Source organism: Taudactylus pleione, unplaced genomic scaffold, assembly GCF_031769625.1.
Source record: "Taudactylus pleione unplaced genomic scaffold, aTauple2 ptg000150l, whole genome shotgun sequence".
Classification (NCBI taxonomy): Eukaryota; Metazoa; Chordata; class Amphibia; order Anura; family Myobatrachidae; genus Taudactylus; species Taudactylus pleione.
The window spans coordinates 55,461-69,942 of record NW_028284552.1 but is presented as its reverse complement, the minus strand read 5'-3'; the positions used below and the strand labels follow the sequence as shown (position 1 = coordinate 69,942).

The 14,482-nt window shown below is 41.7% G+C and overlaps 1 protein-coding gene across 1 annotated transcript in view; it reads right to left on the bottom strand.

The window, feature by feature from the left end:
- LOC148522216 (contactin-associated protein-like 2) overlaps nt 1–14,482 on the bottom strand; it is a gene marked incomplete at its 5' end in the record, with an annotated part of 88,581 nt that overhangs the window by 31,933 nt on the left and 42,166 nt on the right. The window contains one exon of the mRNA XM_088474264.1: nt 2,607–2,834. Coding sequence (XP_088330390.1) covers nt 2,607–2,834 — 228 coding nt within the window. The remainder of the gene's footprint in view (nt 1–2,606; nt 2,835–14,482) is intronic.

Below are 14,482 nucleotides of genomic sequence, written 5' to 3'. Positions count from 1 at the left end.
CATCATGGTTTTACAATCAAAAATGTTGGGAGATATAAGTTGACAAAAAATTTTTTTTTTATTCTACCATGACGTCAATAATATTTGATAAGTGCTATCACTAGCAACCCTCTGTACACTAAAACGTATTTTGCTAGGTTTTTGTGTAAGCACTTTTTGTAATGCTTCACACGAAAGTGTGGCTCTCTATGGCAAATATACTATATATTAAGGAACTGGAACTGAAAATAATGATGGGGTTATCATGCTGCTGTACTGATTTAACTCACTTTCAACTAGTGCAAGTTTTACCCAAAATTATAATTTCCCTATTTAAAAATGAATTATTAATAACAATTGAATGCCTATTGAAATTGAAATTTACTATGCCCACAGTTTTTAATGCATACTATGGCCACAATACTTTGGTTGAGTCTTTAGGCTTTATTTACGAAGCAGTAGATTTGTAAGTCCCTCTTTCCTGGGTAAGTTGACGGTGAAGATGTAAAAGGGCACCCCCTGTCAGTATGAAGCCCAACGTGCTTTACACTGACTGCGGGTGCCGTTTTTAATTTTTACCTGCATCCCTGCTGGGAAGTAGTGGCTTACAAAAGCTTCTTCATAAATAGAGCCCTGTGTGTAAAAGGAAAAAACACATAATATTATCTTTTTTACATTTTGAAAACCCCAAGGCCTATTTATTGGGAGCGCAAATTTATACACTTCACAAATATAAGCCAGATCCAGAATACGATGCACAATTCACAATTAGTTTTGTATATACATTTCTAAATAGGTAAAAGAATTGAGAAGCCTGGACCAAACCACATCCCACAAATTTACGGTTAATGAAGGTAAAGAATAAAAGAATAAAAAAGGTATTACAATAAATACTATGGGCTCTGGGCCTGATTCACGCATGTGTCTGCATCACAGTGCGCATTGCGAACACTCCACCCCAATCGGGATCGCGATCACCGTAACTACGCAGACCCATCGCAGAGTGATTAACAGAAAGTACCGTTTGGAGGTGATGATAGGGGGGTGATCGGCGAAATGCAGGCGTGACAGTGCGTTTGAACGCCGTTACAGAGGCGTGCATAAATTAGCCATTGTGATGCCATATGCAGCTTGGGCTTTCACTGCGTGCGGTGAGGTTAGCAATTTCTGAGTAAGGTCAGACCTTGTGCAAGCGTGCGTGAGGCTGCGATTGCACTCGATGTTACCGATGGTTTCACAGTCTTGTAAGGTATTATGGATGTGTGTAAGGTAAAGGGGGCGTCCTTATGTTAGGCTGTGTATGGCATTGCGATTGGAAACATTAGCATATCTTTGCAGTGAGACTACGTGCATAATCGCTATTGCGATCGCAACAGCGATCCTTACTGAATCAGGCCCTCTATGTACTAAAGTGCTTCATTTTGTAGCAAAGCAGCACCATATGTAATATTATGTTATTACATACAATAGCCCTGCTAAAAAAAAAATGAATGGGCTTCGCAAATCACTGATTTGCAAACATTAATGGTGAGAGGTTGATGTCCAATGGTTTTTCCAGCAATAGTGCCTTATTACCATCAATGTTTTGTAATGGCGTGGGTTTTGTTGTGTGCTTTTTTTTTTTTTTCCAACATCAAGCAATTAATTGAAATAATTTGCTATACTTTATATCAGAACCAAATTTTTTTTTCAGCCAAAACATTGATGTTTGAAGACCATAAACATCAATTCAATAGCCGATGTGGATTTATTGGTCCTGTCAACTCCCAATATTGATTTTCGTGAGTCAGTGTAAGCAGTTGAGGTCCCATCCCTACAGCACTGAGGTCTTGGATTCAATTCCCACCATGGCCCTACTGTGTGGAGTTTGTATATTCTCTCCATGCTTGCCACGCAAACTCTGCTTTCCTTCCTCACTCCAAAAATATACTGGTAGGTCAATTGGCTTCCAACAAAAATTAACCATTGCATGTATGTGTGTGTGTAAATGTGGGGCAGGGACTGATGTGAATGCTCAAATATTCGGAATGCCTATGTGCTAAATAAATAGATGGCAATAAAGAAATAATAAATAGAAGAGAGCCACACATGTGCAGCATGGAACTATTAGCAGGGGCGTAACTAGGTATTTGAAGGCCCCATAGCAAACGTTTGTAAGGGCCCCTATGTACCACCCGATGTCAAAAATGTATTTAAAACATGTAACTTTGACAAAAAGGATGGGCCGCCCTCAGCTTTGGGCCCCATAGCAGCTGCACCCCATGCACCTATGGTAGTTACACCTTCTGGAGGATGGAAGTGTAAATCACCCAAGAGCAGGCAAATATGGAGGAAACAAAGGAAATGTGAGGTCTTTTCCTCTTTGTTTGACTTAGTACCTAGAACCCTTACTCTACTTTCACCTCATGACTATAGAATGTCCTTTAAACAACAAAACAAATAATAATAATAATTACATCCAAAATAAGAATGGAACAAGTTCCATTACAATTAAATAATACAGTGCTAGCATTGTTTAAAATGTTATAACACAATTACATTTCTAAACTCATAAGGTACTATTATTATATTGTACCTTTCAAGGCTAAAATGCCCAAGTTTATTTTTCTTTACAATCTTGTAGTTACCTGAATTAAGATGCCAGGGATTATTGTCAGATGCCATTTGAGGGATAGTGAGCGGTGATGCACCACAGTTCGATTCCACTAGTTCTCCCACTACTTGCACCTGGGAATTATTTCGGGTCCTTAAGGCGAGCTTGAGTGGGGCGATGAGGTTGAACTGTACTCTGGACAGGCAGCCACTGAAGCCTGGGGTGTTATATGACTGGATATCCTGGTCTATCGTCCCGGTCTCTGGAGACAAAGAAGAAAATACATGCTGTCAGCAAGGCATTGCATTTCTGAGGATGTATAGAAAACTGAGCTCCGTAGTGGTCAATCTTGTGTGACAGAATTAAGTGGCTGCGGCTGCATTGTCTGCATTGCAGTGCAGATCACGGAGACGGTGCTCAGTTAAAGCTAATTTGGTAAACAGCCAAATAATATTTTCCATGCATCCCATCTCAGCCATTAGCACCTCTTGTATCAGTGACGCAACTTATGAATACTGAAGACAGATAATTCAGTTTACATGGAATCCTGCTTTATTTGGATAGAATAGTTTCAATTTATACAGCATGGAGTCTTATATATAAATCCCACTATTAATAAACATCACACTGGCAGCTCAATCTATTTCTGTCCTAATATTTGATACATTTTGATGTGGGTATTATCATTATGCTGATGTCATGACAATCAAGGTTCTGAACAAGTGCAATTTGATTTGCTGTGGCTAAATGATAACCTTCTGCATGCAATTGTGGAGACTGATCTCCATAGAATTAAACAGATCAAAGGCATTTCAAAGTGAAAAGCTGCAACTGCGGTCGATAACTGGGTCTGACTCCTCTGAAGCATGACTCCTTCTGACCTTGCTGGCTTTAGCAGTGAACCGCAGACAGGAACCATAATACCAGCCCACAACGTCTCATCCCTAGTGATAGTAAGTAAATAGGAAAGCTATACCAAAGTAATTTCATTTAGTAGTCACACCAAAGTTGGAGAGCCAGGAGACACGAAACACTTTCATTAGAGTGGAGAACCTATTAATGAATATTGAGCTTTAAACAATGATATAGCTGAGCTGGCACTTATGGATGGAAAGTCTCTCCATTTAAATAGCTCATTCAATAATGAGTAAGTAAGGTGTTGCTCCATTACAGTTGTGTTCACATACATTTTACTTCCTTGAGCGTTACACAGCCCTTCTAGTCGTGCCATGCCGTGGTGTGACTTGGTAGCCCTGAGCGTATTTTCGAGCAACTTTTTACCTTCAAATGCATCTTATTCACAAAGCAGTGCTAATGGGACACACAAGGAGCTTCTGCTGATTAAAATGATGTGCAGTATGCCTTTATTTTGTGTACAACTGCGGGGTTTTGGGGTGCAACATTGTGGGAACCCCCGTGCAGCCTTCAGACAGTCCCCCAATGGTAAACTGTGTAAAAAATAAAATAAAAAACACTTAAGGGCACCCCAAAAAATCACTTTGAATTTGGGGGTGAAAAGAAAAATGCTGGGGGACAAAGTTAAAAACTAGCAAACTTGACTATGGGGGGGTCCCCAAGTGTGCCCCATGTGTTTTTTTCATTGCAGGGCCTTGCGGCAGGTGGATTTTTCAAGTTTTTTAAAATATGCTGGCCCCATTTTCAAGTACCCCAAATTTGATGGGATAAGTTATTTTCTGCAAAAAAAAAACAAAACAGAATACTATTCTGCACCACTTATACAAAAACACTATTTAGCAGCTATTGAGCCCGTTTAAAAACACAAAATATCTTCAGCAAGCCAGAACCCCCATGTCAGAGCTTCTTTTGGGGGGTGTCAGGCTGATTTCCTCAAATCTGACAGTACTTTCCGCTTGTTTAAGTTTCGCCGGGTCCCATTTTCGCCTACTTTCAAATTGAATACGGAGATAAGCGGGCACGCGCACGATACTTTTCCGCCTGCAAAACACGCGATGTAGGCGAAAAGTCCGGGAGGCGAAAAAGTATCGCGGCTCAGCTCAAATTGAATACAGGCCTTTGTCTGGGGCACATGGTGTCATAAAGTATAGTAATCTGTTAATTATCAGGGCACATGGGAAGTGCACTAATTAAATTTATATTGCTGCCTCCACACATGCTCCTCCATCTCCCAGGTGGGGTGGAGTTTCCATGGAGGAGCGTGTGGGGGAGGGAACGGTAGAATTTAAGGCAGACAAATGCTGGGAAGGTGTATATATATATATATATATAAAATATAATATAAGAAATATGGAGGCTCCCCATAAAAGACAAGACCTCTGAAGAAGTCCTTGTGAAGAAACCGGTAGGGGTGTGGCCTGGCACATTCCTGCTCCGTTGTGTAGGAGACCCTTGCTATCTCTATGTAATACATGGTATTCATGATATTTATGCTGATGAACTTGCAGTATTTTACTGCCACCTGTGGTACGCTAGCTTTTACTTGTACTGTTTGTTTGCTTATTAAAAAATTACTTTAATGCACTATGAGGTGCCCCCCGTATTACTTTTATTTATTAGCAATATCCTTACCTGGGACGTGAATTCGGGTGTAAAGGGGAAGAGACCAACTTAATTTAAGAAGTTTTTTGTGTATAAGACTGTTTTTTTCTTACAAGCAAACACTATTGGGACAATTGTTCATGGATTTCATTTTAAAAAGGACTGGTTAGCGCACACATTTTATATATATATATATATATATATATATATACACACACATACATACATCAAAGGTTCGGCACTTATAGCATAATAAAAACTTAAAAAACACAATAATCTGTCAATATATTTTTCATATTGTAATCAGGATAAAGGAGAGAAACCATAAACATACCTTATATAACAAGTCCACCACGTGTATATGGGTGGGTATGAAATGCTGACGGCCGGGAAGCTGTCTGACTAAATCCCGACGCCGCAAGCCCGAACGCTGGAGATCCTGACTGGGGCAGGTAAGTACCCTAACCCTCCCCTGTCCCCCCTAACCCTCCCCCCGGGGGTGCCTAAACCCAACCTTCCTGGGGTGGAGCCTAACCCTAAGTCCCCCCGGGGACTTCCCTTAGGGGTGCCTAAAACCTAACCCTCCTCCCCCCCATGGCTAAGCGCTAACACTGCCCGGCTTACCTTCGCTCAGGAAGCCATCTGTCTAGATACCGACGTCGGGATATAGATGGGTGTCGGGATACTGACGTCTGTCTTTAGTCCCATGCCAGTATTTAGATGCCGGGATTTAGTCAGACGGCTTCCTAGCTGTCTGCATTTTGACTGTATCCCGTATATATGGGTTGGGTACAGGATGGCAGGTGCCGGGATTCTGGCGCTGGCATTCTAAGCGCTGGCATCCCGACTTTCTGGATTTTGACTGGATCCCGTATATATGCATTTTAACAAAGCCTTGCAATAACTACTTCAGATAACCCTGGCAGTCCAATTACTGAATGAGGGGCAGAGCTAGGGAGGAGTTACAGACGCCTGCAGGGACTGATTGGACGAGACCCATCTGTCCTTGCAGTTTCTGAAATAATGATTTACCTCATATAAAGCAATTCTCAGATGGTGTTGTATAAGGTAAGGATTTAAGGATTTTTAAAAAGTTTCCTGCTACCTGATAGCAGGGCTCTTCTTTACTTCATGAATAGACCCCTAAATGCTGTAGAGAGCAATGACTTGCTATATACAAGGCCACCTCTCTGAAACAAAAAATGTTTAATTTTTATGTTGAATCTATGAGTTTATGAATTGGCAGCGCTACTAATTGTTCATGGTGACATGACATTGCACTGCTGCAGATTTCTAACTTCAGCAAAAAATAAACATTCCAGTCTTATGCTTCAAGAGGAAAGAGGTGAACGCAGAGTTGATTTTGGACGCAAGTGGGCGATGTTTTCAGTCTGCGCATGCGGGGGTTCCGATGGTTGCCTCCGGAGATCCAGAACAAATTTGGACGCAGAGAGAGACAATTTCAGACATCTGCCTGTGATAAGAAGCAGTTAGCAGGTAGGATCATCTGCGTGCTGCAGGTCCCACTCTGAGCACAGGCCCAGTACGTAAGTACTGGCTGTACACTCCCTGATGGCACCCTGGCTATAGCATATGGCTTCTCAGCAGTGCAAATCTTTCAATATACGATATTTCATTGGCTAGGTTGTGTTCCTTAAAAGAATTATAGTGGATGGTGTACCAATGTTACAGCAATGACGAACTATGCATAGTGCATAAACATAATAGATAAATACATTTAGTCAGTAATTACAAAATTGGACAATGGTATAATAATAATTTTATTCAGGAGTCACTAGAGCCCTCATAAGTGTTTCTTCCCCAAATCTTCTTGTGTGTTCTAGTTAAGGGCGGTATTCAATTAGTTTGCACCCGCGATAAAGTTTTGCATGCCGGATTTTTCGCCTACATCGCGTCTTTTAGCCGCGGAAACCTATCGTGCGCATACCCGCTGTTCGCCCTATTCAATTCCAAAAGACACGAAAATGGCAACACGCAAAGTCAGAACAGGCGGAAAGTGGTGTCAGAATTGGGAAAATCAGCCTTAACCCCCCAAAAAGATGCAGAAACATTGGGAATCAATGTAGTAGTGCCCGGATATACCTAATAAATCTGTTTGGGGTACTTAAATTGGTACAATTGCCTCTAGTTAGCATCTTTGCACAAGTGGTGAAGAATGGCATAAAGCAGTATTTTTTGGATATGATAAGTATTCCTGTCAAATTTGTGGTACCTGCAAATGTGTACTATTATATTTTAAGATCTCTCAGATGAAGTTTTAAGAAAAGTGAAATTTCTAACACATAAAAGCATCTGCAATCCCCAAAACACTTGACCCCTTCGTAGTGCACCCCCAAAACCTTATTTCGCTAGTTTGCGAAGTTGTCCCCCCACTTTGTGCTTTTTCACCCTCAAAATGAAAGTACTTTTTTGAGACTTTCTTAATTTTTTTTCTGGATTTTTTAGACGCATTTGTCCTCTTGGGGGCTGTACCAAGGGTTCTGAGAGGTTTCCCCACCTTTGCACCCGAAAATAAAAATGTTGCACTTCTTTTCTCCTGCTATTCAGAGGTGAATCTTTTTCACCCATTACATTGCATTGACTTTCCACATACGTGAAAAGCGGATGGAATTAAATACGAGATAAGTTTCCGACAGGCGAAAAGTCGCATTCAGCGATGCGGATCTCGTCTTTTCAATTCTAATTGGATACGGCCCATAGTATCTGCTTTTAAAGTCATTTGTATCTATATACTCCACTTTTATAAATGAACAAATATAAATGCATTTTTAAAGAACCATCAGGGCTTTGATTTTTATACAAGAAATACAATGAAAGGGGAAAGTAAAACCATAGAAGAACAGAGGTCATGGTATGTGAAATGTAGACATCTAAGATGTAAATTACTGAGTACCGATAATTATTGCTTAGAGCAGCAGGTATAATATCAATAAACTACTGCAAAACAATACAAAATAGTAACATGCTAAAAATAGCTGTCACTAGGAAAGATAAAGTGACTCACAGTTCCTTTGCTGTGATACTAATGGGTATAGATGAGCAGTAGAAGACAGCTGGTAAAAAAAACAGGATCAGTTTTATATACAAGGATCCAAACCACTGACAGGTGAAGTGAATAGCATTGATTATACATTAGGCAGCAAGTGAACGGCCAGTTCTTGAAGCTGATGAACAATATTTAGTAAGCAGCGGCTTTTGTAAGCAAAAATTTAAGGTGACACTCACATTCAGTGTAAACGCAGAGCTATAAACTGAATTTCAGTGTTACTTTGAATGTTCAGCTTAAAAAAGCCACCGATTTGTAAATATACTGTAGCTTGATGTGCTGGAAGCAGGATAGATGACCAAATTGTGATGGCTAGAGAACTGGGTAAGAGCATCTCCTAAATGGCAGGTCTTGTGGGGTGTTCCCGCTTGTGATGTTATTACATTAGATATGCTTAATGGGTAGTGTTTAGATTCCCAGAGAGGACCCTGACATCATCAGCTACTGTCCAGCGTCATTCCCTACCATACATGTGGGCATAGAGGGAGAATATAACCTTGTGGCGAGCCACTGTGCCCGAAGCGTGGCGAGCCCGCAAGGGGACAACTTTCTTCTTTAGATGGCCTTCATGGGCATAGAACTGCACTTCCGCCCTCACTCACGTCACTTCCAGGTCCCTAGTGTGAAGGGGAAATAGGCTCTAACATGCTTAGGGCTCTATTTACTACGGGGAGAAAAGGGGGAAAATGCTAAAGACAGAGAAAATCCCTGTACATACCGCTTCTCAGTATGTACTAAAGGGAGTTTCTCTGTCTGCAGCCTGCCAGCGCTAAGTGCAGGCTACAATATCGCACTGCACCTGGGGCACTTAGCGCTGCCATAGACACCTATGGCAGCGCTAAGTGTCCTAGGTATTACTAAGAGGAGCTGTCACTTACCGTCAAGTGACTTCTCCAGCACTGATATCGCCTCCTGTAGCTGCAGGTATCTGCTTCTCCTCACTGGAGAAGCAGGACTTGAGCTGTGTCAGGTTGGCTGTTTGTTAATAAAGTTTGTTGACAAAAAAACCCCTCTCTGCCTCCTGCTGCACGGAGACCGGGTAGAGATAGATCCCCTTCCGTAGATGTACGATTACGTCATCTGCCAGTTCCCGTCATTCCCTACCCTCCAAGTGGGCATAGAGGAGGAATATATTTTTGTGGCGGGTGAAGCGAGCCACCGTGCCCGCAGCGTGGCGAGCGAAGCGAGCCTGCAAGGGGCCAACTTTCTTATTTTTGTGGAAAGTGTGGGCAGAAATCTCCACTTCCGCCCTCATTCATGTCACTTCCAGGTACAGCTACTGAAGGGGTTTTATGCTCTTCCCACAGAGACCTGGTGATGGTGAGTCCAGGGAATGAGATAGATCCCCTTCCATTTGTGTACGATAATGTCATCAGCCAGTGTCCAACGTCATTCCCTACCATCTAAGTGGGCATAGAGGAGGATTAAATTTCTGTGGCAGTAGTTAGCGTAGTTAGCCACCGTGCCCGCAGCGCGGCGAGCGAAGTGAGCCCGCAAGGGGCCGAATTTCTTATTTTCCTGGAAAGTGTGAGCAAAAACATCCACTTCTGCCCTCACTCACGTCACTTCCAGATACAGCTACTGAGGGGTTTTTATACTCTTCCGTGAGTCCAGTGTCTCTTAGTGTGCTGCTTACACTGCCGAGGGGGTGCTTTAACGTTCACCCTTCTCGGCTATCAAGCGAAGCAGGAGCAGCAATAACTCCACATCAAGTGGACTGTTAGTAAATTGACCCCTTAATGTGTGTAGACACTTCCTTACTTGTATGTGATAGCCTGAATCTTCAGTGACAGTCTAGGACCATGGGGAATGCTGGAAAGTGTGTGTATTCTGGTGGACAGTGTCTATAATTTGCAAATGGATGAATAAAGACGCATAGTAGTTGTTACCCTTGCTTCAGTGTCCATATGAATGCATATACAAGCATGCAAACAAAACATGGTGTCAGAAGAAGTTTAAATTGACTGCTAGTGCAGGTGCTCATGCAGTGTGAGGAGATCCTGCAAAAGTCTGCAAAGCTGTGATACCCAGTGTGTGAAAACTCTTTGTGCTCTTGTCACAGCAAACTGTGAGTAATAATGGATAAGCTGTCTCCTACAACGGGCATGCAAATATCTGGTAACTTGTCTGAAAACTGGAAAAGATTTAAACAAAGGTTTAATATTTACCTTTCTGCATGTGGAGCAGATAATGATGAAGATAAAACCAAGGCATCCATTTTCCTCTATGTGATAGGAGAGGATGTGCTGGACATTTATAATACTTTTCAGTTTGCTGAAGGGCAGAATATGGCTTTATCCTCTATAATGCAAAAGTTTGAAGACTACTTTCTACCAAGTAAAAATGTGACATATGAAAGATATAAGTTTTTCACTTGTGATCAGAAGAATGGAGATGGATTTGATCAGTATGTTACAGACCTGCAATCAGTCAGCAAAACCTGTGAGTTTGGTGATTTAAAGGATTCACTTATTAAAGATCGTATTGTATGTGGAATACCTGAGAATGGACTCAGAAAGAAATTGCTGAGAGAGCAAGATTTAAGACTAGATAATGCAATGAATATGTGTAGATCTGCAGAAATTACTAGGTTTCAAGCCAAAACCCTGCACAAGGTAATGGTGCGTACACACAGTACAATTAAAATGCACGATATGAACGATATCGATCATATAATTATCGTTCATATCGTGCATTTTTTGGTGCCTCCAACCCACCAACGACCTGCGATGTGCGGGCACGTATGGACGATAAAGATATCATGCATGCAGGCCAGCCTGGTTGATGTCGACCAGGTTACTATAGGGACCCGCGATCAACGTTGGCCGTTGTTGGTGGTGTGCTGGATGATCGCTATTGATCATCCAGCAAAAATTCTTGTAAAAAGTACTTGCCTAGTGACACTGAAATACAGAGGACAAAAATTGACAACCTCTCTACTGATTGTGGATAAAGATGTGCAGCCAATTTTGAGACTAAGGAGCTGATTCAGAGCCGCTCGCTAGATGCGATCGCTCGCACGATGTGTATGCAAATTGTATAGGCAATGCAATAGCACAGCAATACATTAGCATGCCCAGTATTTCTTAGAGAGCATAGTGTATGCAGAAACCCACCAGCCTGTCTTAAGACGCCTACTTGTGCACGTCATGTCCAGGAAGTGTATGCAACCATCGTTACATCGGATGTGATCGTAGCGCTTGAGGTTGACCATACCCTGCTGCAAGCACTTCAGTGTAAAAACAAGCCAGGTGACGTGTACTATGATGCTGTCTTTTAATTATGCACACCTCTAAACGCCATTGAGATGCTCAGGCACGCCTGTGTTTGCACCTCCACTCCACAAATCGCTTCCCCTGTCACTCACTCTGCTGGGTTGTCAATACGCAGCGAGCAAACGCATTGTGAACTTTTGCTAAGGTATGCACACACGTACTGCAATGCATACGCATGCGCACAATGCATACACACTATATACCATCGGCAACAGTGAGCGTTTGCATCTTAGCGAGCAAGGTCTGAATAAAATCCTAAGTTCCTGTGAGGAACTTAACTTGATAAAGAAAGTTTTTATGGTGACATCACAAGTAGAAGATAAGTGCAGATCAGTGTTTACAGAATACAGGGATGTGTTTGAAGGCTTAGGTTGTCCGCCTTGTGAGCATAAGATAAATATAAACACGCAAGTTCCTCCAGTGAACCACCCCTGTAGAAAAGTGCCATTTGCACTGGGAGAAAAACTACAAAAAGAGTTAAACCGCATGGAAGCTTTGGGCGTGATAGAGAAAGTTGATGAGCCTACTGAATGGGTGAGCTCCTTAGTAATTGTGGAAAAGCAAAATGGACAACTCAGAATATGTCTATATCCAAGAGATTTAAACAAAGACATTAAAAGAGAACATTTCAAACTACCAACCAGAGATGAAATCATGTCGCATTTTGAAATCCTGACGCAAAATGGTTCAGTAAATGGGACGCATCTTTAGGATTCTGGCAAACGAAGCTAGATGAAGCCAGCTCAAAGCTGTGTACATTTATTACACCAGAAGGATAATACAGATTTCTTCGACTATGTATGGGATACTGGGCTCGATTCAGACTCGCTCGCTAGGCTGTGTTCGCATATAGCTAAAGTATGCAAATCCCACGATCGCACAGCTAGGCATTAGCATGCCCACTATGTCTTGGCGTGCGATCGCGGTATGTATTTAGATGCCCACCAGCCTGTCTTAAGAAGTCCACTTATATGCATCATCTCCAGGATGTGTATGCAACAATCAGTAACATCGAGTACCATCAGAAGCATACGCAGCACTTGTGGCTGACCATACCCTACCGCAAGCACTGCGAGTGCTTCAGTGTGTAAATCAACCATGTGACGTGTACTGCGATGCTGCGTATTAATTATGCACGCCTCTGAAATGGCGTTAAGATGCTCAGGCACACCTGCGTTCGCACCACCACTCCCCCAATTTCATCGACCAACCCGTCACCACCCACAAACGGCTTGTCCTGTCACTCAAGCTAACGAGGCGTTTATTCATAAGGCGCAATCGTATGGATTGGTTAGCGCACACGCACTGCGATGCGTACACATGCGCAGATTGCAAACATTGGCAGGCTACATGCGAACGCAGCCTAGCGAGCTGGTCTGAATCGGGCCCACTGTCCTCTCCAGAAGTATACCACAAAAGAATACAACATATTCCAGGTGTTGAAACAATGATGGATGATGATGACATTATTATCTGGGGTTCTACAAAGGAACAACATGATTCTAGATTGAGACAAGTGATGGAATTTACCAGGAAAGTGACAAAGGCATTTCTATTCACTATACCGCTGGTTACACTCAGTTGTTATAGGGACGGCTTTACATGAATATTTTAGTCAATGTTTATGACTGCAGCAGCCAAAGGGGATATCAGATTATTAAGATAACTTTCCTATTGATGAGAAATACGTTAATATCATCAAAGGAGCATCCACTAAAATGTGAAGTGGAAACTATACGGATCTAGCTAGCTCAGAATATATCAATAGCGCTATTGAATTATTAATGAACTGCCACTGAGCAAAGAAATTTGCTCTGTTACTAATGTAACTACCTTGAGACTAGATACATTGCGATCTAACTGTAACACTATTTGCTACAGTACAGTAGCTGCAGTTAAACACTCCTCTTTAAACAAATATCACTGATATAGGATAATGGATACAGATTGATAAGCCTATTTATACATGCGTATATATTGAACTAGTGATATTATGAGGACAATATAAATTATTATTCACTGAAAGCCAATCCCAGAGATAATATATTTAATACACTAATTTTTTTATCATGCACATTATTATTCTTTTGTTATGTTTGATTCTTAATAGCAATATTTTAATCATAAATCAATAACAATTAATATGTTTTAACTGGAATTGAGTGCTCAGTGTGGGCAGACGACATAGTGCAGTACTTTTTTCTTTGTTCTTTTTTCATTAATGCATATATAGGGCCATATTTAATTTGAGGCGAAAACCCATCATTTTCACCTGTTTTAATTATCCCCATATTCAATTTCAAAGACTTTTCGCCGGTGCGAAAAGTCTTTGTAAAAAAACAGGGATAACTTTTCTCCAGCCTTTAGCTGGCGAAGAAAATTGCAGAATTGGGGTTTAGGGGTGCAGGATTAAAAATAATAGCCTGCACCCCTGGGAATGCCCCCTAAAAACAATGTGTGTCAAAATAAAGTTTAAAACAAAATTGGGACACCCCAAAAAATTTACTTGAACTTTGGGGTTAAAAAAAAAAATTGGGAACCAAATCTTAAAGTAGCTAAAGTAGCTAAATAGATTCCAAAGGGGTTCCAAAGTATGCGGCAGGTGTTTTCTTCATTGCGGGTAGTAGCGGCAGGTGCATTTTTGAAGAATTTTTAAAAATCATTTTAGGGACTTAAAAATATGCTTGCGCCCATTTTCATGTACCCCAAATTTGATGGGCACAGTTATTCCCCCCCCCCAAATATCCTAAATGCTATTCTTCATCACTTCTTCACAGGCGCATTTATGTACCTGCCGCTATTTAAAAACCAGACTTCCCTTCAGCAGGTAAAAACAGTGGTACCCATAGTGATCCCTCATGTCTGGACATCTTTAGGGGGGGGCCAAGGATGATTTCCCAAAAATTGACAGTTTTTTTGCTGCTTCAAGTTTCGCCGGGTCCCATTTTCGCATCCATAGGAATTGAATACGGGGATAATTGGGCATGCGCGCGATACTTTTCCGCCTGGAAAACAGGCGAAGGAGGAGAAAAGTCCAGCAGGCAAAAAGTC